Source organism: Capsicum annuum, chromosome 11 (assembly GCF_002878395.1).
Source record: "Capsicum annuum cultivar UCD-10X-F1 chromosome 11, UCD10Xv1.1, whole genome shotgun sequence".
Classification (NCBI taxonomy): Eukaryota; Viridiplantae; Streptophyta; class Magnoliopsida; order Solanales; family Solanaceae; genus Capsicum; species Capsicum annuum.
Window position 1 is genome coordinate 219,295,612 of NC_061121.1, and position 27,141 is coordinate 219,322,752.

Below are 27,141 nucleotides of genomic sequence, written 5' to 3' on the forward strand. Positions count from 1 at the left end.
TGTGTTTTATTTTTTGAAAAAGATGAGTCATTTAATGTTGATTTTGTTTTTCTGTTAAAAGAAAAGTATAATAAGGGTAAATATGGCGCCAAAGTATGACATCGGGAGTAAATTTAACTGCAAAGTATGACGAATGGCATATGTAGCCAATTTTTCAAGGTAGCGGGTTAAATTTGACCTCAAATTATGACATCAAGGATAAATTTGATGCTAAAGTATGACGAATGATATATTTAGCCAATTTCTTAAAATAAAGGGGTGAATTTGACCAATAAGGCTGTACAATTGAGCAGAAGTTCTGTCTTACAGACAAATGTTAGAACATAGATATGTTACCTATAAAGTAGATATTTTATTCAATTAATCACAAGTTCTTAAAACTTATTTAGTAGGAACCAAAATTCAAGACCTGACATCATTTGGGGGCCAAAATTCAATACCAGATACTTTGGAGGCGACTAGACATAATTTCTTGACAAATTTCAATTAGTCGAACTCCAACATTTGTCCGTGGAAAACTAAAAAAAAAATTCCGAAAACGATGGGGACTTATACGTCAAATATGAAGCCTTATGAACCGAAATGTACACACATAAGACCTTAATCATAAACCCCAAAACCCAACTGATTAAAACATTTGAAGATTTTGTTGAGGAAAAACCAAGAAGAAGAGTGTTGGAGAGTCGAAAGAAAGAGCAAAAAGATGAAAAATATAGCCTTATTTTTGATGGGTTGTGGAGGAGTTGGTCGTCAATTTCTCCAACAGATTGTTTCTTGTCGATCTCTTCATGCCAAACAGGTAATCAAAGTGTTTTTTTTTTATATAAAAAAAGTACTAAGTTTAGAAAATCATTAATTTTAACACACTGGTTTTGATGGTTATTGCATATATGTTGTATTGTATCTTATTTTATTATTTTAAGGCATAATACATACATGTGCTAACTTGGCCTTAGCTGACATCTATGCCCCTATATGGCATCCTACAAGTAAGCCCTTACACGAATTGTCAAGTAGAATGCCACATAGGAATGCATGTGCCTACTTGTGCACATCCAAGTTAATGAATACAACTTTGGATAGTGATATTAATTTTTTGTCGTTACATAATGTCATGTCAAACTATTTGAAAGATAATTCTACAAGAAAAGTAGGACATGAGGTAAAGCCACTTTAGAAAGTAGTGTAAAGGATAAAATAAAATTAATTAATAAATAAAGATAAAATGAGGAAAAGAAAAGGAGGTAACACACCATCACACCAAATTGGTTATTACATATAGGACTTTTTGACTCAAAGGCAGAGTTTAGGATTTCAATTAAGGGGTTCAATATTTGAAGGAAAACTATCGAAAGGGGTTTAATACCTACTATATATACATAAAAATTTTAAATCATGTATAAATAGTGTATTTTTTCATCGTAGGGGGTTCGCATGAACCCCTAGCCAAAGGCTAGCTCTGTCCCCTGCTTTTTGTCATTATTTTACCATGCATTTAATGATATGATCCAATAAAATTTAAGTAACAATCAAAGCAAAAAATTGTGCATAAACTAACAACACAATACAATAGGTAACAACCATCCAAACAAGCCACATTGTTATCTATCCATTTTTATGGGATTTTTGTTACAGGGGGTGCATCTGCGAGTTGTGGGTGTTTGTGATAGCAAATCTTTGGTGGTCGCACCGGATGTTCTCACCGCAGAATTGGATGATTCATTTCTTCTTGAAATTTGTCGGGTCAAATTCAATGGCTCTTCTTTGCAGACGCTTAAGGATTTAGGTAACGCTTGGTCATTTTTGCTGTGTTTTTTAGTAAGTCATTTGGTGTGCTTACCTATTGTATTGCAAATATTTGATTTGACTGTTAGTTAAATTTTATCTTATCATATTCTAAAGGCATAATACATAAACAGACACTCAAATTTGGCCTCAACTGTCTAGTAAGCACTCCAACTTTGAGAATACATATCTAGAAACTCTAACTCATCCCCGTTGTACATTGTATCTAGTGGACACCCGAGGCTGACGTGACACATAAATTTTGGAGGTTTAGATGATCATTTTGTAAGTTGAAGTGTTCAATTGTTACAATGGAGACGAGCTGAGGTGTCTAGATATGCGTTCTCAAAGTTGGAGTGTTTAGTTGTTCATTGAGGCCAAGTTAAAGTGTCTATCTATGTAATATGCCTATTGTAAATTTTATTATATTCTATATGTGTTGTTATCAAGATATGAAAAGTGTCATTTTTTTAACGATGGTTGTTACCTTATTTTTTCTCATATTGCCCGTACTTTCTATTTAATAATCATATTTTACCTGTTACCCTGCCTTTTCTTTTTTAATAACTCTACCTTGTACCCTACTTTTTCTTTGTAAAATTGTAGGCTTATTCTTCATTTGTCGGGGTGTGTGCCATTATGAAATGAAAAAAACGAAATAATTTATCCAAATATTGGATTCATCAATACAATATGATACATTATGAAACATATGTGACAATCATCCAAACAAGCTGCTAAGTTATTTGGCGTGCTTATTTGTAGAATGACAAAAAGGTGAATTCTCTTTTTTTTCTAACATGTAGGTGTATGCCAAGTGTTTTCCGGTCCAGAAGTTACACAGAAAGTCATCGATATTGGACATCTTGGCAAATCAGCAGGTTCGTGGCATGTCCAAGACATTTATTTTGTGATTGTTGGGGTTGGTAGGCTTGTTGTGGAAACGATATACCTGCTTATATTATCGTCTATTTTCTAAATGCTTTGACGAGTATAGTACAGTTGTTGACTTCAGCTGCCGCATGATTCTGAACCTTGCTTATTTACTTCCAATGTTTAGTCCAATCTAGGCTCAAATGCATGAAGTGCAGTGAGCAAATTAGCTTTAACGGAGCTAATTTACTGGTTTTTGCGGTCAGATGGAGTTGCTAGTCCATTTTGCTCTATGAAACTAATTTTTTGGCTCATTGCTTTGAAATGCTTTACTTGAGCCGAGGGTCTATCAGGAAAAACCTCTCTACCTTCATAAGGTAAGGGCAAGGTCTGTGTACATACCACCCTCCCCAGTCTCCACTTGTGGGATTACACTGGGTATGTTGTTGTTGGGAGGAAATGAGTTCGAAATACATCTTCTTCTTTCTTATCACATTCCTTACACTTGCTTGAACTCTTTGTGCGTGAAGGCATAAGATAATGCAGTTATCAAGATGTTAGCTTTTGGGGAGTTCTTTCACAATCAGATTCCTTTTGATTGAATTCAAACTGTGGCAGGTTTAGCTTTTGTTGATTGTTCAGCTAGTGCTGAGACTATTGGAGTGCTAAATCAGGTTGTGAATTTTGGTTGTTGTGTGGTGCTGGCTAACAAGAAACCTCTTACTGTGCCAATGGTAACCGATCCTTCTTTGTCGTTCATTTCTTTCAGTGTGTAGCTTAAATATTGGAATAGTGTTTGTATTGTGGAGGTAGTGTAAGAAGAGATAAAACTTGATAGTTAATTCTGGTGTCGGAACAGTGCTCTGGACATGGTTCAACGATTGAATGTGCCACTAGAAGTTTAAGGATAAATGTAGCAGATAATTCCATGGTTATCATTTTCTTATTCCTTGCAACCATATGCATGCTTACATGCAGAAATGTAGTAAATTTAACTGTGTTTAATCTTGAAAACTAACAAAAAATGCTAATTCAGAAAAGAACGAAAACTGAGTCAAGTGCTATAACATGAATATAGAGCCCGTTGAAGATATATTTAAGCGAACTAGTGTGATCTAGTCTAATAGTTTTAAATTTTGAATAGCTGAATGCCTAATCATTTATGGTAGCAGGGCAGACAGAGGTTTGGTTTTACCGGTTCACCATCACCTTTCATTAGAATAATAAAAAAAGCTCTACGTACTTGTCCAGTTGGCCCCTAGAAAAGAATCAGTCCCATGTGCGAGTTAAATAAATAAAGGTGCACCCAACTTAATTTTTTGGATGAGATAATCACACTATTAAATAGAATCGAAGTCAAAGTTAGCTTCCCAAGAAAGAATACTTGATTATTGCTTCCTTTGATTCATCACATGCTTGCTTGTTAAGTTTGTTACAGTCGCTAAGATTTGAAAGGCTGTGTCAAAGTTGGGTTGGGGGTATGCAATAGCTAACACTTCACAACTCGGGAACATTAGGAATTACTGGTCAATCACCTTTCAACCCTTGTCACCTTTCATCCTCTTAATCTGTAAAAGGGTTTCCTCTCGACATACCGACTATTATGTTGTGTATTGATTATTTTTGCCTTATTTGCAGGAGGATTATGATAAGTTGGTCTCACAGCCTCGTCGCCTTAGACATGAGTCAACTGTATGTTCTCTTCTTTCTATTGCTTGTAAAAATCTTTTTTGCACTGGAAAGCTGGAGATGAAGAAGATTTTAGTGTGTCATATTATGAGGTTATTCTAGTGTATGGATATTTTGGCGGAAAATATTCAATTGTTTTTGATCAAGTAAGACCAGAAAGCTTGCTGAAACCTTGGTTGTTCTGTGCTTTTGATATCAACATTCTAGACCAAGCTTATTTCTGTGGAGACCAGTTCCATTTTGTAAATTCGTCTCTTGTCATATTTAATTTAAACACCAGTAAATCGGATCCCTTTATCACCAAGGGGTGTGATGGGATGGTTGGAGTCCCTCCATCCTAAACTAGGGGTCTCTAGGGGTCTCTGTTTCAGCTTTGAGAATGGAGAATCTCTTGATAGGGAATGCTTTATCCCCTCAGTGGGCCTAACTTTGCGTGAATGGTATTAGTTGGACTAGTGGATTTCGGATGCCGGATGGCTAAATAAAAAAGGAAAAAATTATATCCAGATCCCTTGAATAAACTATGCTAAGTAACTATGGAGATAAAGTTAATTAAGTACTTTTCCCTTTTGTCGATCCCTTTCCCAAATATACAGAGTAGCTGGGTGAGTTCTTCACTGGATATGATGAAAAAGACGTCATGTTACATATCTAGGGTGGGTCATCCGGATCAGAAAGCATTACGTACTCTCTCAACTGCGAAAGTTCCAATTTCCTGCCTCAGATTTCCCCCCACCATTCACTGAAAGAAGGATGTAATTGGGCATGTAGCTGTAGATATACAGTTGAAAGATAAAAAGAATAGCTGATCATATGGATGCTGATGGATGTTCGTTGATTTATCTGATATCTATATTACTAATTAAGTGAAAAACAGCTTCACATGTATTTGAGATTCTTAAATGTCTTATACACTTTGAACTTTTATCTTCTTCTTTAAAAGCTTTAACATGTTGAAATTGCTTTGAGTTTCTTGTTTGATTTCCCGAACAATGATATGGGATTTCTAGCGTATTGTGTTAATCCAATTTAGCTTATGCGGCATCCGAAGGACAGTATTGTTCTAGTTCAGTTTATACTTGGCCAATCAAAGGTGTCTGAAATTGCTATATGTGTGGTAGGTTGGTGCTGGTCTTCCTGTCATAGCATCCTTAAATCGCATAATTTCATCAGGAGATCCCATCTACCGTATTATTGGGAGTTTGAGTGGTAATATTTTATGACCATTTACCATTTAGGCTATATGAAGGGGAGCCTTTGAGTAACTGTTGAAGTTGTTGCCATGTGACCAAGAGGTCATGGGTTCAAGTCGTGGAAACAGCCTCTGGCAGAAATGCAAGGTAAGGCTGCGTACAATAGACCCTTGTGGTCCAGCCCTTCCCCGGACCCCTCGCACAGTGGGAGCTTTAGTGCACTCGGCTTCCCTTTTACCATTTAGGCTATATATGCAATTAATTGTCCTTCGTGGTTATCTTGCTCGTTATAAACATCAGGAGCATTTGATGTTAAGATGCCATATATCTTGGTATCTAACAGGTACCCTGGGGTATGTAATGAGCGAGGTTGAGGATGGAAAGCCATTCAGCCAAGTCGTTACTGCTGCCAAAAGCCTTGGCTACACTGAACCAGGTGATAAGTTGCAACCATCCTATTAATGTTGTAAAATCACTGTGTACGAGTATTGAAAGATATGACTAACAAAAAACAGAAAAGTGGTTGCTGAAAATATGATATTATCCATTTATAAGTAAGTGTGGGGTCTTACTTTTTTGTTTATGTTTCTCTTTTTATTAGTTATTCTACTTGTGTTCCTGTAGGGCAAGAGCTCCTCTGGCACAATAATTCTGCTTAGGAAGTTTGCCTAGCACTAATTCGAATGTGAGAAATCAGAGAAACATGATAAGAGATTAAGAGAATGTGTGAGACAAATGTCTTACATGTGAATTCTTCTTCTATGTCACACTTATCTCTCAGGGGATTTCTCAACTTAGAAAAGAATGAATCTGAAAGTGTAGTGGCTAATTTTTGGAGATAGGGTATTGAATTCCATTTAAGTTCCACCATTTGATCCAAAAACTCTGTCCATATGAAGAATTCAGTAAAAAGTTTATTAGGGTTGTTTTCTGCCGGACCACCCATCTGCCATAAGGGAACACCCATATTTCACATATTCCTCCCTATGCTTGTTTACAATTTCATTAGTGTAACTGTATCTCCTTCTAAGTATTAAAGTACTCAGTTCGTGATAGCTTGAAAACTTCAAGTTTAGGCCATACTTCCCATAGCCTCAACTACTCCCTCAGAACTTTTTAAGCAGCAACGTTGAATTGGATCCCAACATTGTTAAAAAAAGAAATCAATTTTTTGAGTAGCCATCGCTCTTGCTTCTTTATCACACAAATCTTTGGTATTTATGTGCTTACGTTATTTGCTTTTGTAGAACACATTTGTAGGTCCCTATCCTATGGATGTGTTTCTACAAAGCAAAGGACATAGACGTAGATAAATATCAACATAGTGTGAAAAGAAGCAAGAGCAATGACTATTCAAAAAATTGCTTGCTATTTTACAATGTTGGATCCCATTTAATATTAGTCGCTATAGGAAGGTATGACCCAAAGTTAACCTCGAAACCACCTACTTAGAAATGAGGTAGAATTGGCTAATGAAAATGTAAACAATGGGGAAGAATTTGTGAAATATGGATCTTCCATTGTAATAGATGGATGGTCAGACAAAGAACTGTAATGAAATCTTTAGTAAATTCACTATATGGAACAATGTTTTTGGAGTCTGGGGGGAAATTTATATGGAAATTCAACCTTTAGAATTTAGTTTAATATCTAGTTTTATTGGGTGTGGGCGTAATTGGAGCATGTTTGAGAATTTAGCATCTCCTAGTGATAGATTTTTATTTCATGGTTTCTTCACATAGTTTTATCTGTACGCAAAATTACTAACATTCAGACAATTCTTGCAATGGATCCATACCAAAAAGAAGGAATAGATTGATAGCTTCAGCTTCAACTCATAAGTAAATATATCTACTACTTTTATGCTATTATGCTCTCTAACACACACACGTTAATTTTTTTATTCACATTGTGCTTTTATTTTTTTAAATGATGACATGGGTTGAGCATAAATTGAGAAATATAATTTTGTGAGGATTCATTTAGGCAACCCAACTTGATTGGGACTGGGGCTTAGTTTCTTTGTTGTACACTTGTATTCATATCATGCTCCTCCTAAAGCCCACACTATGAGTGCCCTTTGTGTTTTAAGCCATAACTAGGCTTTAATGTTCTTTTGCGTCTTTTGCTTTTTGACATTCCTTTATCAATTTGAAATCCTTTTTCTTTTTATTTGAGTCCATCTCATCTATAATGAATGAATGATTTACTTTCAAATTCTGGAAATAAGTTACACCATCTGATGGAAACAGATAGGATGTAAGTTCATAAGATGTAATGTTTGTGGCCAGTAAACAACTTTAAGGAGATTCAACACTTTATCTAAGAAGCGTCAATGGTCTAATCCGTTGTGAAGAATTTAGTTCTGTTTCCTGCAAGATTTAAGTATATAAATACGTGTACACGGTTCTCCACCCCCCACCCCCTCCCTCCCGCCTCCCCCGAAAGAAAAGAATGTTAATAAAATTATTTACCTTATTAAGAAAAAAGTACATAAATCCAAAACTTCTAAGAAAATTCTGGTTCCTTTTCTAACAAAGAAATAACATGAATGTTTTCAATGCATTGTCAAGGTGCAGTCTACTTTTGAGCAGCAATTAACAGCAATCATGCATCCATCCCAAATAGCATTAGGGAATATTTTTAAAAAAATGCTGACACTAGACTTCATCTAAATTCTCATTAGGATAGTTGAAGTATAAATTTATTCTTATGTATTTATACTTACCTGCAGATCCTCGGGATGATCTAGGCGGTATGGATGTAGCAAGAAAGGTTAGGGAACATTTCTTTTGTGATTTAACTTACAGTGTATGAGGATTTCAATCCATTTATATTGCCAAATTATTATGCTGATTAAAGCATTGTCTTTCGTGTTTATCTGAACTTACCTGCAGTCTTAATAGTCTGCATAGTTAAGACATAATGCCTCATCTGGTATATGCTCACCGTGGAAAGTGGTTTTAGGAAGTATCTTTCTTCTGTGATATTCTTCCATTTATGAGAGTAGGAATTTTAGCAGAATGGACCCATGGTAATATGCATAGATTATGTATCTTGCACTATCACTTAAAGTCTGATCATTGAAAAGGAAATGTGGATTAATTTCTGACCATATGAGTGAAATACCCTCAAACTTGTATATACCCCTTTGGAAAACTAGAACTGCAAAACTCAATGTCTCTCGCATGTGTAACCAGATTTTGTGGTTCACACGGACTTATGAGTGTGAGAATAAGCTTATCAAAGGTTGGCTATGATATTATGTGAAAAATCTGAGCTTCCAAAACTGGAGAACCCAAAACCTTTATTGACCCGGTTGAAAGCCTTTATTCAACGCATATGGAACAACTATATAACTCAACTGGAAATGTCTACGAATCAAATATGCAATAGTCTAAGACCACTCAATTCTTTGTTTATAAGCCAACATAAACAATATGATACGATAATTCCGTTTTTGGAATGTCAATTGCAATGAGTGTGACCCATTGAATTAGCCATCTAAAAGAATGTAATAAATGCATAGATTTTTGAAAAGAATGAAAAGCTAGGAGAGAAATCGGTACTTTCATTTGCTTTATCCTGTTTTTCCCCTTATCACGGTTTCTTTTAGTATAATCTTGTAACGAAAATATCCAAGCCAGTGCCCATCTGGATATAAAATTCAAGCTCAATGGTTGAACCTGAGTTCTATCTGTGACTCTGCTTTTCCCTCTTGTATCATGAAAAATGGTGCTTTTACAATAGTAATTTGTGCATGAGAGTGTAGGAGTATCTATGTTTTATACTTAATCACGTACTTTGTTATAATCTTTCCGTATTTGGTACTTGGATGATGGTGTCCTTGGGGAGCAGAAAAACAGTGACTTAGAAAAATTCCGCAAATTGTGGTGGGAAGCATATCTTGTCCAACTTGATATATTTAATACTTGGTTTCTAGGTACCTTTCATGAAACATTCATAGTTCTACTTGGTTCTAGAAATTTGAGAAGCTCAACATTCTCCATAACAAAATTTTTTCATGTCTTCATAACAGGCTCTAATTCTTGCTCGCCTCCTTGGACGACGTTTAAACCTAGATGATATGAAGGTTAGAATACGTGTAAACATTTGATGCATTTGTAAATCTGATGTGATGCCTTCACAACCAATTAACTTCAGCAATTTTTGATACATTTGTAAGTCCCTTTTCAGATTGAAAGCTTGTATCCTGAAGAAATGGGGCCTGATGTGATGCCACTGGAAGACTTTCTAGTGAATGGCCTTCCCTTACTTGATAAGAAAATTGAAGATAGGATTAAACAAGCTTCTGCAAATGGGAATGTTCTGCGTTATGTTTGCTTGATTGATGATGTGAGGTAATTTTTTCATTTCATTGCTAGTTTGCTTAATAGATAATGGCAACTTGATCTATCATCCTAATCACATTCTACTAGTCACCTCACCTCTAATATCTTAAAGCAAAGTTTGCTCATAGATGGGAGTGTTATGGCAAGTTAAGGTACGGATGAGCAATGAAGATTATTGTTACACATAGGTTTATGTTAGAAGATATCTCTATTCCTCTAACAAATGCTTTAGAAAGCTAAAGACAACATGCACCTACTTTGACATATAACTTTGAGAAATTATCTCCAAACCAGTTGTATTAGTTAATCTCTTTTAATATTAGTGGCCCACCGACTAATAATTTTACTATGTACTTGTCATCTGGTTGACTGTTCAGTCTCCCATCTGCAGCCAATTAAAGAAACAGTAATTAGTACATGTTTGTAATAGCATATATTTTAATGATAGTTCCAAATATTTTCATTAATTAACTGTTTTTTCATGTATTTGGGGTGGGGAAGATAGCTGGGCAGAATTATCATATTTTTCTCGAGACTTGTGTTGAGAGAACTGTTATAAGCTCTCGTATTCAGTATAACAGAAATTTAAATTTTGGAAGCAAAAATTATTTGGCTCATTCTGCCATTGGGCCTTTGTCTGGATTTGCTTTTGGATATAATTCACTAACTTTTTCATGTGGCTTAATTGACAAAAATATAGATAATGACTTCATTTGGACGCAAACGCAAAGTGGCTGATTTTTTCCCATGATATTAGAATATATGTTCGGTTTTCTTTCTATATTATAAGCATGCAGATACAACTTTCAGTTCCTCGTCTGCTCCTGGAAGGGTTTGGTCCTCTACCTTGTAACATTTGAGGTTTCATTTCTTGTGTTGTCTTGAACAAGCCTATAAGAAGGAGTATCTATTAACTTGTCAAAGGAAATAATATTTATATTTCTATTTATTGGTTGTGAAGTTTCTATCTTCTTATTGTTTAACGGGATTTTCAAGACGGCAAAGATGCCCGAGGCATGGAGATGGAGTACAATGATTTCTTTTTATAAGAACAAGGGTGACACTCAGAGTTGCAACGACTACCGGAGTATTAAGTTGTTGAGTCACACGATAAAGATTTGGGAGAGGGTGGTTGAGCTTGAGGAGGATCGTGTCTATTTCTGAGAACCAATTTGGTTTTATGCTTGGTCGCTCGATGACATAGGCAATTCACCTGTTGCGGAGACTAGTAGAGCAGTATAGGGAGAGGAAGAAAGACTTGCACATGGTGTTCATTGACCTAGAAAAGGTGTACGACAAAGTTCCTAGAGAGGTTCTGTGGAGATGCTGGGAGGCAGTGGCGTATATCAGATCGATTAAGGACATGTATGATAGGACAAAAACTCGGGTGAGGACAGTGGGGGGAGATTCAGAGTAGTTCCCTGTTTTGATAGGGTTGCATCAGGGATCAACTCTTTAGCCCGTTTTTATTCTCCTTGGTGATGGATGTGTTGATGCAACATATTCAAGGAGAGGTGCCTTGATGTATGCTTTTTTAGGATGATGTAGTTTTAATTGATGAGATGCAGGGAGGTGTTAATGATAAATTGGAAGCTTGGAGACAAACCCTGGAGTCTAAAGAGTTCAGGTTGAGTAGGACCAAAACGGAGTACTTAGAATGCAAGTTTAATGACTTGAGGCAGGAGGACGAGGGGTAGTGAAGTTGGATTCTCAGGTGGTTTGTAAAAGGGATAGTTTTAAGTATCTTAGAGCCATGATTCAAGGGAATAGAGAGATTGATGAGGATGTCTCTCATCGTATTGGGGCAGGATGGATGAAATGGAGACTCGCCTCGGGGGTTTTGTGTGACAAAAGGGTGCCTCCCAAGCTAAAAGGTGAATTCTATAGAGTTGCTGTCCGTAAGGCCTTGGATGGTTTTAGGCAGGGTAGGGGTAGGCCAAAGAAATACTGGAGAGAGATGGTTAGACGTGACTTGGAGCAGTTAAAGCTTACTGACGACATGACCCTAGATAGGAAGGTATGGAGAACGCATATTAAGATAGAGGGCTATTGTGTGTGGATGAGTCGTAGTCAGTAGTTAGGAGTGCTTTGGGGTAGCTTGGCTAGTAGTCATAGGGCTTTGTACATAGGTTGGAGCGTCTAGTTAGGTGGGTTGGGGGGAGGTGTGTGTCTTTGGTTTGTTAGCATATGGTATTTCCTTGTGGGTGTTGTATCTCTGTTACTATATCTTGTTTCTTGTTCTATGACGATTTTGTTTACTGTCATTGTGTCCTGAGTCGGGGATCTATCGGAAACAGCCTCTCTACTTCTTCGGAGGTAGTGGTATGGACTGCGTACATTGTACCCTCCTCAGACCCCACTATGTGGGAATATGCTGGGTTTGTTGTTGTTGTTGTTGTATGTTTCTATCTTCTTGATAAGTGTTTACTTTAGAACTATTATGATTTGTTCTTGCAAAATCAACTGCTACAAACAGCTCCCCTAAAATAAATAGCATAGAAGACAGCGCCTTCTGCTTCTGCAAAAGTGATTATTGGAAGCACTTTCTGTCTACATAACACTAATATCTCTCATTTCAGGTGTGAAGTTGGCATCCAAGAAGTTCCAAAAGATTCTGCATTGGGAAGATTACGCGGAAGTGATAACGTGGTATGAATTGTGCACTTTCAACTCCCATTTTGCTGTTTCTTGGTCCATCCTTATTCCGTTACCTTTTTTCCGTTGGGAATTTACTCTCAATTGCTATGGATGTTTAACTACATAGTATGCATCGTTATTAGATTATCAAGGTAAAACATTTTTAATTGTCCAAACCCCTTTTGTGATGTCAGTGTAGTCATGTATAACATCATGCTGCTGATATTTTTTTTTTTCTTTTAATACTGTTGTGCGTTCAATCGATCTCCCAATTGTAGCAAGTGCACTATACCATCATGCTGTGATTCTAAAGAATATGAATATGTCTTTTCTACATCCTTACCCATGCCTAGGCGAACGCCTTGCTTTGTCTTACACTATGCATCATCTGGTGTTGCCTTGCAAAACTGTGCAGCTAAGGTCTTCGATTCTACCTTAATCCTAAAATGTACCCCTTGAACGTAGGAAGTTATTCAAACAGTAAGATTAATGACTGCATTTGTCGAAGAAGGGCAATGGTGACTCTGTGTCTGTCTTCGTTTGTCTACAGGTGGAGATATACACCCGTTGTTACGAGAAACGACCTTTGGTTATCCAAGGTGCTGGAGCAGGAAATGATACCACTGCAGCTGGTGTCCTAGCTGATATCCTTGACATTCAAGATTTATTCCCATAAACCAAGTGTTATACACTGCGATTCAAACATCCAATACTCAAAGGACGAAAGAAGTTTTGTCCATCGGCTAGCACATGGAATTTTGAAAAATTTCTCTATACGCGGGAGTTGCCAGTTTACAGTAAATTGCTGCATAACGACTGGAATGGAAAGTGTAAATTGAGCCATATATTTGCCTCAGTGCTAGACCATTTTGGTACCTGAACTTTTGATGTATGAAATGTTTTATGATCATGCTCATAATCTCCATTTTCCAGATATATACTTTTAGAAAATATTTATCTCACCAACCAAATACATGAAAGATGACTTTCATGATATCTTTTAGATGCACATATTCCTTCCGGGGGACAATTGGGGTCTGGAAATAAGTCTTTATGACAATCAACAATTCGCTTCATTTGCAATTAGGCCTAGCTCTAGCCTCTTTGACAAGAGAACACTTCACAAAATGCGCTTTGACAGCGAATGAGATCCTTAAAATTCAATCAGAACAACTTTAGGTGGGTAAGATATAGGATTCTTGTATAAGTCGCGTGGATCACAAGTAGTAAAAGTGAACGTAGGGAGTAAAAGAGAATGAATTACACCAAAATGTTAATGATGTTTCATTCTAAAAAAAAATGTTTGGTAAAATGGACAAATAGAAGAACCAAATGTTTACTCTTTGCTTCCTTCATTACTTCAACTACTAACACAACCACCAGACACCAACCCAGCTCAGAAATCCAACCAGATACCTCATTGTATTCCATGGCAACTGACCCCAACTTGTTTGGGACTGAGGTGTAGTTATTGTTATATCTAAAGTAGCAACCAGTAGGTCCTCCATCAGGCAAAAGAGCTAGCTTGACAGGTCCTTCAGCACCTTCTTCAACAGGCATTGTTCCAGTGTGCCAGTTTATATCCGTGTTGACGTATCCAGGATGGACACAATTGATGCACATTTTCGGGTACCTTCTTGCAAGGATTCTGGTGTAAGCATTAAGTGATACTTTTGAAATGCTATATGCTGGTAGCATCATCTGCCAACCGTTCACTTCCAGAGCATCTTGTTTCAGATCATACAGAAATTTCTGGAGAATCTTGTCGATTTTATCTTCTGTTAGGTTTTCAATATCTCCGAGCTCTTTTCTCCTCTCCTCTGCTCATTTGGTACTTGCTGCATGAGAATGAAAAAAATCGATAAGAAATATGAAATGTTATGATATCGTGTTCCCATCTTGTTTCTTCGATTACCAATCAAGAAAAACACAAGGATCCGTCTGCTATCTGTTGGATTTAATTTTCAGACTGAAAATGACTCAAGGTTATAAGGATATGGTCCTTTGGATGTTGATTGAGATAATTAATACAATCCCTTGAAATACAAGACTTCACCTAGAGTCGACTCTACTTGGATTCGAACCTGATTTCCAAATTGTCGCGCAAACTTTTAAATCGCAAGGTCACTTAGGCTTAGCACATTAATTTCAACTACAGCATACCTGGTATAATCCCACAAGTGAGGTCTTGAGAAGATAGGATGTAATAGACCTTACCCGTACCTTTGTGGGATAGAGAGGTTGTTTCTGACAGATCCTCGGCTCAAAAGAAGAGTTCGGAAGCAGGATTGTAAAAAAAAATATGACGGCAAACTAACAAGGTACAAAGCAAATGCAGTAACAGATAGAAATACACACTGAAGAATAAGAGACTACACAACTACTCTTAAATCTCCTTACTGGCGCATCCACACACACCTTTTTCACTTGTCTGAACCATCTTAAATCTTGAACAACCCTAACAAAATTCTAGGCTTAATCACCGGTCACCAAGGATAAACGAGACACTTCAAACAAATTGAAGGTTTCATTCTGATAATATATTAGCCAAAATTACAACTAGCTTGAAAACTAATACTCAAAGCACAAAAGAACAGGAATTGTGGACGCGCTGATAATCAATTTATGGGTGCGGGCTTGTGCTAAACGGTGGCAAACCGTGCAAAAACTTCTACTAACTTTGCTCTGGCAACTCTATAAGAAATGAATAGAAAGATGGGTCTTACCTTTAGTTCACTTCTAAGGGAGGAAACATTAACAATTCTTGCTGAAGTAGAATTTTGTAGCAGCGGAAGAAGAGCTTCAGTAACATTCTTATCACCATAGTAATTAGTGTCCAAGCATAATTTGGCACTCTCGTAGGTTGTTTTCATCGCAACTTGAATGACATTGACAGCTTTCCCTGCTAACTGTTTGCAACGATAAGCATATTGGTAAGTCCCATTTACATCAATATAATAATACCTCAATCAAAAATAAAGGTAACCGTATTATATCGATTGCATAAAGCCGGCAGTAACGACATAACCAGGGAAAGTATACAAAAAAGACTTTTTTTTTCAATTATATTGGATAATTAGCCTGCTATATTAGATTAGAATTAGTTAGTGATCCAGACTTAGTGAGTCTGTTGAGAACTTGTTAGCGATCCCGACTTAGAGTCTTTACTATTGTCATGAGCTTTTGCCATCTATATGGATTTTTCCGAGGTATAAAATAGAAGTTCCGATGGCTTTGGTTACTCTAACCATCCCCACCACAAATCTTTTCTTTGGTTACGGTATCTCACTATGAAAACAAAAACAACAACATACCCAGTGTATTCGCACAAAGTGAGGTCTGGGGAGGGTAAGTGCATGTAGTCCATACCACAAGTGCATGTAGTCCATAACACTACCTCAGATGAAATAGAGAGGCTGTTTCCAATAGACCCCCGGTTCAGGACAGATAACAATATAGCAAACAAAAAACATAAAGGAGATAAGGAGGGATGGGATAACCCTCATGCAATGGCAGATACTCCCTTGAAAACTACAGAGTGTAGATAGGTAAAGAAAAAGCTGTTTATATACTATGTGCTAAATCGCTTTGAGTTTTTCGTATGCTCATCTCTTTATGTTTTGACTCCCCTTAGTGAAAATCATGGTTCCTACCACTACTATCTCATCCTTATGGGTTACAACTACATAAAATAATCCCTCTAAGACTAGTTCAGAGCACGACCAGAAATCATACGAGCATTATTGCCTACCTCAAAGACCAAAATTTTCAATCAGATATGGGATTGAATCGCATATCGCTCAACTACCATGTGAAATCCATAATAAACACAAACTAAGCACTGAGCAAATTATCTTACCCAGTCTTCAGGATCTACATTCAATGCCCTTAGGACATCTTCATCAACTACAACTCCAGAAGCTCCAGCATGATTTACCTGCAGAAATTTAATCAGCAACTTTCCAATATGTTCTTCAAGATCGAATGAAAGAGCAATACACTTGAAGTCTTTGAATCTTATGCTATCATAGCGAGTTTATCTAACACAATAACTCTATGCAACTTTCCCGGGAAATTAGTTCGGTGATAATCTTAGCAAAATATCAAGCCTCCCATATTGTGTTTGTATGAATTTTGCCAAGGACTCGATGGTCCGAGCATCTTGAACATCAAGCTGATGGAAAACAACATTCGAAAAACCTTGTTTATTCAGCAAGGATGTTGCTTCCATTCCCCTCTTTTCGTTTCTTGCTGTTAAGACAACCATCACACCTGAATTTGCGAGCTGTTTGACAGTCTCAAAGCCAATTCCCTTGTTTGCTCCTGTAACCACTGCATACCTACAAGCATCTCCCATCACTTCAGTCCAAAGTTTCTAACCTTTTTTCCTTTAGAATCCTGCGGGGAGAAAAAAAAGAACACAATTTCAAACAAAATGACACGAGAAGAAGATAGAGGTACCTTTCAGATGCCTTCTCTACATTAACTGTCATTACGAGACCCCTTTGAGGTTAGAAGAACACCTGAGCAAGTGCCTTCTGACTTTATCACTACGACGAATAATCTTGTTCTATCGGCGTTATCAAAAGCATAGACTAAAATTTTATGTTATGTTTTATGTTTTGTTGTAAGAGCACTTTATTCAAGGACAGTAACAACTTAAGTGCTATTGGGGATATGTGTATGCACTATGCATATTTCAAATTTCGTCTTTAAGTTTTCTTGTAAAGTTGCCATGGGATGATCCCAATGATGAGACAATATTATCGCACAGACAAGTAAGATTTAAACACTTTCAAGCATGCGACCAAGTACCAACTGCCACTTTACCGGATTAAATCGCCAATCTTTATATTACACCAGAAAAGAAACTAGTGTTAAGAATATATATGAAGGCATATGGAATGAAGTCTTACCTTAACTAGTATATTCCTTAACCCAAAATTGGACATACATATGAAGGTACCATGGGAGTTCCAATCAGATTTCATTAAACTTCTTAAAGACTAGGTTATTTTCATGCTAAAAAATATGTGAATCATTTTAAAGTTTTAGAAAGCTCAATTAGGAACTTCAACTCGACAACTTCAATCACTCATCCTTATCTATTCTTTCATATTATCTCATTTGTAATAATTCAACAGTACCATATAGTAATTTATATTGGAAACAACCTCTTTACCTCCCAAGGTAAGGGTAAGGTCTACGTACACTCCACCCTCCTCAGACCCCACTTGTCGGATTACACTGAGTATGTTGTTGTTGTTGTAACCATATAGTAATGGCAACTTTACAATGTAAACTAGTATGTTCTTGAGCCAACATTGGAATGCATATAAAGATAACTTGGGATTTCTCAAAATCTGTGTCTCAATCAGATCACTTCCTTAAACATGACAAATTAGTTGTCATTTTTGCTTCTCGAGAGTTTAACTATCCGAACTTTGACCAACATTTTAAAATCTTTTTTTCTGTCAAATTTACATGAGAAAAGTTGCACCTTGAAGTAATTTTTGTATAGCTTTTGTGAATATCTAAATTTTAATTGCAGAATATTGGATTAGATCTGATCTAGCTTAGCTTCGAAGATTAGTTAAACTGACACTTGAAAAGCAAAACATGACAACTAATTTGAGTTAGAGGGAGTAAAAATTTGTAATATTGGTTGGCTGTCTATATGTGTCACAACATGACAACTAATTTGAGTTAGAGGGAGTAAAAATTTGTAATATTGGTTGGCTGTCTATATGTGTCACATAAACTGAGACGGACGGAGTACGTTCTAGGAAAATGTTGAGGATCTACTAATACAAATACATGGAAACCAAACAGGAAGTTGAGTAACAATATACCATAGATTAAAAAAAAAAAAGGAAAAATAAGTCACCTGTAAATGAAGTAACAGAATGAATCTTGGAGGATATTCAGCAGATGAATAAGGTTTGTACTAGTGCTACCAGTAAAATAAAACTAAGTACAAATACTAGATCCAAATGATCCATCACATCACAAGATTCTATATAATAGTCAAACATATTGGGTGTTTTTTACAAAAATATCCCTTTAACTTTAAATTAATTACATAACATACCGGTAAAGGAAAATCGCATGTATCTTAGGCCTAAGTATTTTATATACATACGAATTTGGTCTATGTATCTAGGTTTTTTTAGGTTGTGCATCTCAATTACACTCGAAATTTGTATAGTGTATCTAAGCAGTTACTTCGATAGGTAATAGATGTGTATCTCAGATGCACTCGAAATTTATATTGTGTATCTCGATATATCTTGTAATTAGGGGCGAAACTTCACATATTCCTGTTGTTTACATCGATAGGTAATAGATGTGTATCTCAGATACAATCGAAATTTATATTGTGTATCTCGATGTATCTTGTAATTAGGGGCAAAACTTTTCATGTTCCTGTTGTTTGCCTTTTTTTTTTTCATGTTAAAGTCTAATATATTTTCGCCATAATACATAAAATATGCGTTTTACATGGCCACAACTGACATCTATCCTCTTCAATTTTGGGGGTGCATTAATACTAACTATGACATAATTGAGACAGTTGGTTAATTAGCCTAATAGTGTCATATAAATTGAGACGGGTGGAGTGCTTTCTAGGAAAATATTTTGAGGGTCCACTAACACAAATACAAGGGAAACCTAAACAACAAGTTGAGTAACAAAATACCATAGATTAAAAAAAAAAGGAAAATTAAGTCACCTGTAAAGGGAGTAGCAGAATGAATCTTGAAGGATATTCTGCAAAATGAATCAGGTTTTTATTAGTGCTACAGTAAAATAAAACAAGTACAAATACTAAATCCAAATGAATTTAGCACAAGAATCGATGAAATTTTTCCTAGAAATTGTGGGCCTCATATTTGTCTTTTAGTTTTTTTGTTTTTAAGGGGGGAGGGCAAAGGGAAGGGGGAATAATTAACAAAATAGTCAAACATATAGGTGTTATTTACAAAAATGAAAGGGAAATCGCGTGTATGTTAGGCTTATGTATCTTATATGCATGCAAATTTGGTTGTGCATCTAGGTTTTTTTAAGCTGTATATCTCAATTACACTCAAAATTTATATTGTATATTTGAGCTCTGATACTCTCAAAATTTGTATTGTGTATCAGGAACAATTACTTCGATATATCTTGTAATTAGAAGCGAAACCTCTTGTATTCCTATTGTTTGCCCTTTTTGCATGTTAAGTCAAATATATTTATGACATAATACAAGAAACGTGCGCTTTAACATGACCACAACTGACATCTATCCTCTTCAATTTTGGAGGTACACAAGTGACAGCATTGAACAAGTAGATACACACGTTTTATGTAACATAATATACATAGAATACCATACAAAATGCGAATTGCCACATAAAATGCCAAATTAAATGGTAGTGCCTAAATAAGACAAGACCAATAGAACTCAGCATGAGCCCAAACCAAGAGTCATTGGAATTGAATCACAATGAAAATATTAAGATGTTTTCTCTCGGCACACTTTAACTAGGTTTTCCTAACGTGCACTGACGACGGAAAATACCATGTCCCGACGTAGAAACACCGGCAAACACACTGTGGTGGACAAGATGATAACACCGGGGGAGGACTTGACCTCACACCTACGTTCGCTCACCTTCGGTAGCTTTATTCCGCCACAGATCCAATCAATTTTGAAAGCAAAAGATGAGGGTCAATCGGACCCGGATTCACAAAGTTCACTTCACTTACAATCCTTTGGGGTCTCGACAACGGCGCAGGCAGCTAGACAATTGCAATTTTCAGAAGCCGGAACAACCCAAATGACTCCGATAAACAATACTGAGATTCATGAGAATAGAGCTGGACAAAGGGGTAAAGTGTTATCCTATGTTACACCGTGCACTAAAGAGGGGAAAGTAATTGTCAACATTGAGGCAGTTCACCTCAAGGAACAAGAGGAATATTGGAAGACGGCCATTATTGGATATATCATCGATGACACACCTTATCTGAAAACAACGGAAGCCTATATCTCACATGCTTGGCAATTTGCTCAGAAACCTCAGATATTACAACATGATGAGGGGTACTTCATTTTTTTATTTGAGACAATGGAAAATTGTGAGAAGGTAACGCAAGCAGGCCCGTATACTTTCCACAACAAGCCATTTGTGATCCATGACTGGGAGGTAAACTTTATATTCAACCCCGACCGCATTACAACGATTCCATTATGGGTAACCTTTCCTAGGCTACCTGTGGGATATTGGTCGATTGAAGCACTAAGCAAAGTTGCAAGTGCAGTAGGGAGGCCCCTTTACACAGACCTATTCACAGCAAACATGACTCGTATATCTTATGCTAAAATTCTGATTGAAGTGGATGTTGCTCAGCCACTATTGAATACTATTGAGCTAATCACCCCTGCTAGTAGCTTCCAACAAGATGTAGAGTATGATGGAGGCCTAAGTTTTGTGCAGATTGCTTGAAATTTGGTCACAATACCAATAACTATTGGAAGAAGGAAGATACTATGGAGGAGTAACGGTTCCAGATAGTGAAAAAGAAGCATAGAAGACGCAAGAAAACTAAGCCAACAGAGCTAGTTGTGAGACAAGAATGGACAACAAAAGCTGCACCCCCGGATGAGAAAGAAGTCCAGAAGAATCAGAAGGGTAAAGAGGTAGCAGACACACAGATAATCGAGGATCACATACAGTCTCTTAGGGTGCACACAGTGAACGAAGCAGCAGCTAGTACTAGTATGTCGCAAAACAGGTTTACTATCTTACAAAATATTGATACTAGCCTTGCTGAGGCTACGGAGGTGCAACAAAAAACTCCATGAAAATCTCACCTGGAATATAAGAGGGCTGAATCAACCCTCAAAACAGAGAAAGCTGAAACTCTTTCTACAGAAGAATAAGGTGGAGGTTATGGGAATCCTGGAAATAAGGGTCAAAGAAAATAAAGCACAAGGAATTATAAGGAAGATTTATGGTGGATGGAACTACTGCTGCAACTATCCTATGGCATACAATGGTAGGGTATGGATAATTTGGAGCACAAATGTCAAAGTTCAGGTTGAGATGCTACATGAACAGTTTATACATTGCAAAGTTGAAATCCCGGCAAGTAAATTTTAGCTTACCTCACCATAGTATATGCTAATAATAAAGGTCAAAACAGAGAAATATTATGGCATGAATTGGTCCAGTTGGGGAGCAACATTGCAGAGAACTAGTTGTTGTGTGGAGATTTCAACAATGTCTTGACAACTGAAGATAGGATTGGTTCTCCTGTTCTCCCACATGAAGTTGATAAGTTTCAAACCTGCATTGATACTCTTGGTCTCATAACACTCAAATCTAAAGGTTGTTACTATACTTTTAGTAATAGACAAGAAGCTGGCAGTAGAGTATATTCCAAAATAGACTGGGCATTTGGAAACTCACAGTGGCTAGCTAAATATGGGCATATTGAGGCAGAGTTCTTGCCTGTAGGAGTATCAGACCACTCCCCAATTCTTGTTGCTATATGCCCACAACCAAAATATATCCCAAAACTATTCAAGCTATACATGACTGTGTTGAAGCACCTTGATTTTGGCAGAATTTTGGAAAGGGATTGGTATACCGGGGTACATGGAACAAAATAATATATATTATGGAACAAACTGAAAGTACTGCAAAGAGAGTTAAAGGGGTTGAGTAATCATCTAGCCTTGTACAGCCAAAAGCTTCAACAGTCTCGAATTAACCTAGAGCTCACACAAACCAAACTCATTGGCCACCCAGTATGCTCCTTCCTGATTGAACAAGAAAGAGCTTGGCTGACTGAAGTAAAAAAATAGAGTGACATAGAGGAGCAGGTCTACAAAAAAAAAAGCCAGAGTGAATTGGATTGATGATGGAGATGCTAATACAAGTTACTTTTATGCTTAACTGAAGCTTAAAACCAGCAGGAACTCTATAACTTCTATATATGATAATGTTGGCAACAAGCTAGAGGACCCTGTATTGGTGGAAGCTGAGTTTATTAAGTTCTTTTCTAATCTTATGGGCACAACTGTAGATCAACTACCATGCCCAAACATTAAAGTGATCAAAAGTGGCACATGTCTCTCTTATGAACAGAAGTGCAAGCTAATCAGCCCTGTCACAGAGCAGGAAATATATGAAGCAGTGAAAGGAATGCCACAGGACAAAGCTCCAATGGTTATCCAGCAGAATTCTTTAAGCTAAATTGGTCTATAGTTAAACAGGATGTAATACTTGTTGTAAAAGAGTTCTTTGAATCTGGTAAACTGTTGAAATCATTTAGCTGCACAACTGTAACCTTAATACCTAAAGTAGACAACCCTACTTATGTTAAGGATTATAGGCCTATAGCTTGTTGCACTACTATCTATAAAATCATTACAAAAATTCTTACCAATAGACTAAAGAATATTGTCAGACATATTGTGAACCCTTCCCAATCAGCTTTTATAGATGGTAGAAGTATTATAGAAAATATCTTGTTTAGCCATGAAATATTTAAATGGTATAATAGGAAAGGATTTTCCCCAAGATGTGCTATGAAAGTAGATCTTAGGAAGGCTTATGATTCCATTGAATGGGGTTTCCTAAAGACACTCCTAGCTGAGTTAGGATTACCCAGTAAATTCATCACTTGGATCATGGAATGTGTCACTTCTGTCTCTTACTCTCTAGTCATCAATGGAGGATTAGTCAAACCTATTTATGGGAGGAAATGGATAAGACAAGGGGACCCTATGTCCCTTTATCTTTTTGTCATATCAATGGAATATCTGCATAAAGAGCTCCAGTTAGTATAATAACACAAGGATTTCAAACACCCCCCAGATGTAAAAAGCTTGAGGTGGTTCACATCAGTTATGCAGATGACCTTCTAATATTCTGTAAGGCAGAGATGAAGTCTGTGAGGTTGTTACAGGAAGATTTTGATAAATTTTTTATTGTATCAGGCCTCCAGGCAAATCCTGATAAGAGCTCTATCTATATGTCAGAGGTCAAACCCCAGCTGAAACAGGAACTACTACAAGAACTTGGGTATAGTGAAGGGGAGTTGCCTTACAGATATCTGGGAGTCCCTCTGTCATCAAAGAAACTCACAGTGGGTCAATGCTTACCACTGGTAGAGAGAATAATAGGAAGAATCAGATGCTGGACTGCTAGGTTAAAGTTACTGTCTTATGCTAGCAGGGTTCAATTAATCAAAGTAGTACTCTTCAGCATTCAGACATTTTGGGCTCAAATTTTTGTACTTCCTAAAAAAATCCTTAAGATGATTGAAACCATTAGCAGGACATTTCTTTGGACAGGTTCCACAGAAGTCTCTCAAAAATCCCTGGTATCCTGGGACAACATCTGTATACCCCAAGGTGCAGGAGGGTTGAAAATACAAGATATCAGACTGTGGAATAAGGCAGCAATCTTGAAACTGCTATGGGCAGTCACTGAGAAGAAAGATTCTCTCTGGATAAAATGGGTCCAAGAGTACTATCTAAAGATTGAAGAAGCAGAGACATGCACTATTCTAGAAAATGCCATTTGGGTGGTAAGGAAAATACTGGCAGCAAGGACATACATTATGCAGTGCTTAAGTTTGCAGGGTGATCTCGCAACTAGACTTCATGAAATGGTTGTTAACGGCAAATTTAACATCAAGAAAGTCTATACTCAGGTTTTACCCCAATATCAAAAGGTACCATGGAAGAGCTTAGTACTCCAACAGAGCATTCATCCTCAGCATAAGTTCATTCTATGGCTAACTATTAAAAGAAGACTTGCTACAGTAGATAGATTGTTAGAATTTGGTATTCATGTGCCACAAACATGTATCTTTTGTGACTCACAGGTTGAAACACTAGACCACCTATATTTTGGTTGCAGAGTAACACATAGCTTGTGGCAAAAACTGTTGAAATGGCTCAGTACACAGAGAACTAAGGGCGGCTGGACAGAAGAGATTCAATGGGTCTCTAACTATGCAAAAAAGAAGTCAGCAACGGGGGCTATTATCTGTTGTGTATTTGGGATGCTGGTTGCAATAATTTGGAGGGAAAGAAACCATCTCAGATTCCAAATAGGCATATTCAATGCTGAAAAGCTATTCAAGGAGATTGCAGTGCATGTACACATCACTGGCAGATGAAAACCGAAATGGCAAGCTCTATTATTGCAGTTGAATAACGTCTCATAGTAGCTTGTATTGAATGACTGAATGATGTAATAGATAGGAAGCAGTAACAAAATTATTTTTGATTTTGTAATTCTGTGAGGCAAGAGGTCAGCTTAAGCCTGGTTTGTAAAGACTCACTTTGGTATAAATAAAAATTTTATTTATTACCAAAAAAAAAATATACATAACATAGCCAACATATACATAGCATTCTGTGTATATGTTGGGATTTTTGTAATATGTTTAGGGAGTTGAAATTTTTTGTAATATTGAAAACATAAGTTGTGTATTTGTGTAATTTTTAGTATTTTGATTATATTATGTAGAGAAAATTATCTCATATGCATTTATTAGATTATTTATATCAAGTTATAACAATATTTTTAGATAATTATTTTATTAAGATTTTAATTGCAAGTTGTAGCAACTTTTTAAAAAACTAATTTATTTACTTATTTTAGCAAAAATCGGTAAAATATTTTTAAGTACAACTAACTCCTTTTTTTTCAAGGATTTAGCATTCAATTTCTCCTAAATAAATGTATTTATAATTATGGTAGAGTAAAATATGGTTAATATTCTATTTTCATTTATTATACTTCTTACTTTTTTTAAAAAAAGTCTCACGTTTTTTTACAACAGCTTTATTGAAATAATAATTTTTTGTCAAAATCACACGTTTCTTCTTAATTACACTTCCTTTTTTTTTTTAAAAAAAAAAAAAAGGATCATCTTCATAACAAATATCTTGTTTTGGGGTATTCGTTCAGTATCAACTTTGACATCTCTTAAACGATTCTAGCTTTAGGGGTTGATATCAAACAATTATCAATTAGTTTATTTTCAATATGTATGGAGATAATTTTTCATTCAATATCCATTACATTTACTAAAAAGATTATGTAACATACAACATCATTTTTCTTAGCAATTGTTCAGGTTCATAAAACTCATTTCAAATAAATGTGACATATACGAAACTTCATAGATACCAAATTTAATATCAATTTCATATATTGAGAACTCAAAAAAAAAAAAAGATTAATTAAGTATGAAACGAGTATATAGACTGACTCCAACGAAATTTATTAAACAAATTCATGGATATCGTATTATGTACCATTTTCATACGCTAAAAATAGCTATAAGAATACATCATTTGTATGTAGAATCTTATATACCCACTCCATAAATTAAGACCCCAAAATTAAAAATTATTTAAAATATGGCTTTATTATATATAAACTGATTTTAACGTAATTGTTTAAAATAATACATGAATACTAGATTGTATACAATTTTTACAGATTAAAAATTTTATACACTAAAAATAATTAGAAGAATAAATCATTTGTATGTAGAATCTTAAATACCAATTTCATATATTGAAATCCCAAAAGTTAAAATCATTTGAAATATGACTTTGTTATATATAAACTGATTTCAACTTAATCGTTTAAGATAATACATGAATACTAGATTGTATACAATTTTCAAAAATTAAAAATAAATAAGTAACATACAGACATAGGTTTTAAACGAAAAAGAATCATGATGAAGAAGAAAAAAATGATGAATCGTGATGAAAAAGAACCGTGAAAAAGAGATGAAGAAAAAACAGTGATGAATTGTGATGAAAAAAATGTGAAAAAGAATCGTGATGAAGAAAACGGTGAAAAGGATCAAAAATTAGGGTGAATCAATTTAAAAGAAAATCATGATGAAGAAGAAAAATTTTATATTTGATAATGAAGAATTGAAAAGGAACCGTATGTTTGGTGACGAAGAAGGAGAAAACGGTATGGTTAAAGAAAGAGAAAATCGATTCAGAGGGAGTAAAGGGGATGATTGATATATCTTGATAATAATGTCATTTTCTATGGGTGTGGAATCTTTTTTTTCTTATGTGTAATTTGTATTTTATTTTTTTATTAAAACAAAAATATTTTCTTTTGTATATAAAAAATTTGTTATAAGTTGCAATCTAAAAAGTTTTATTATATCTTGCATTAAACTATCTAAGGACGTTTATTTAGATTTCTTTTCCCTATTATGTATAAGAAAGAATAATAAACTTTGGTAGTCTTCATAAGGCTATTTTAGTAATTTCAATTAATTTGTTAATCCGCTAAAATTATGATATGTAGTTGTTAAAGATAAAACTACTTTATTTCTCTGTTTATCAAATGAGACTTTATATGTGGCGTGTCATAATATAATATGAGAAATCATTATTAAGTTTTTTCTTAAATTTTTAATTATCTAACTAATTTAAAAAAAAATAGGGAAGAAATTATAAAGTGGGGAATCAAACTTTCACCAATAAGGTGAGAGTTCAGATTGACAATCAACTGAATTATTTAGATTCTCCTGTTATTTAACTAATCAGTAAATCTTTTAAC

The 27,141-nt window shown here is 35.7% G+C and overlaps 2 protein-coding genes across 6 annotated transcripts; one reads left to right on the forward strand and one right to left on the reverse strand.

Annotated features, from left to right (window-relative positions):
• Positions 1-419: 419 nt before the first annotated feature.
• Positions 420-13,488, forward strand: LOC107848347 (bifunctional aspartokinase/homoserine dehydrogenase). Its single transcript, XM_016693098.2, has 12 exons — positions 420-799; positions 1,636-1,786; positions 2,592-2,666; positions 3,277-3,392; positions 4,297-4,350; positions 5,469-5,556; positions 5,884-5,976; positions 8,275-8,315; positions 9,580-9,633; positions 9,738-9,901; positions 12,472-12,541; positions 13,080-13,488. The coding sequence occupies exons 1-12, from the start codon at positions 704-706 to the stop codon at positions 13,203-13,205; spliced, it is 1,128 nt and encodes a 375-aa protein (XP_016548584.2). The 5' UTR covers positions 420-703; the 3' UTR covers positions 13,206-13,488.
• A 215-nt stretch (positions 13,489-13,703) lies between these two features.
• Positions 13,704-19,633, reverse strand: LOC107846912 (salutaridine reductase-like). 5 transcript variants are annotated; one of them, XR_007047025.1, is made up of 5 exons: positions 19,263-19,633; positions 16,730-16,927; positions 16,389-16,466; positions 15,256-15,438; positions 13,704-14,367 (listed from the first exon to the last, which is right to left on the reverse strand). XR_007047025.1 is itself a non-coding variant. In XM_047399233.1 (5 exons), the coding sequence occupies exons 2-5, from the start codon at positions 16,877-16,879 to the stop codon at positions 14,311-14,313; spliced, it is 396 nt and encodes a 131-aa protein (XP_047255189.1). In that variant the 5' UTR covers positions 16,880-16,927; positions 19,263-19,633; the 3' UTR covers positions 13,704-14,310. The 5 variants fall into 5 exon arrangements, 3 of the variants coding, with proteins under 3 accessions (XP_047255189.1, XP_047255188.1, XP_047255190.1); XR_007047026.1 differs by lacking the exon at positions 19,263-19,633 and adding an exon at positions 18,417-18,520; XM_047399233.1 differs by having other exon boundaries at positions 16,802-16,927.
• Positions 19,634-27,141: the final 7,508 nt, after the last annotated feature.

Coding starts and splice junctions, on each gene's coding strand:
- LOC107848347 (XM_016693098.2), top strand. CDS start 704: ATGAAAAATATAGCCTTATTTTTGATGGGTTGTGGAGGAGTTGGTCGT. Junction 5,557..5,883: donor TATTATTGGGAGTTTGAGTG/GTAATATTTTAT, acceptor GGTATCTAACAG/GTACCCTGGGGTATGTAATG. Junction 12,542..13,079: donor TACGCGGAAGTGATAACGTG/GTATGAATTGTG, acceptor GTTTGTCTACAG/GTGGAGATATACACCCGTTG.
- LOC107846912 (XM_047399233.1), bottom strand. CDS start 16,879: ATGCTTGTAGGTATGCAGTGGTTACAGGAGCAAACAAGGGAATTGGCT. Junction 15,439..16,388: donor ATGTAGATCCTGAAGACTGG/GTAAGATAATTT, acceptor CGTTGCAAACAG/TTAGCAGGGAAAGCTGTCAA. Junction 14,368..15,255: donor CCCTTAGAAGTGAACTAAAG/GTAAGACCCATC, acceptor ATTCTCATGCAG/CAAGTACCAAATGAGCAGAG.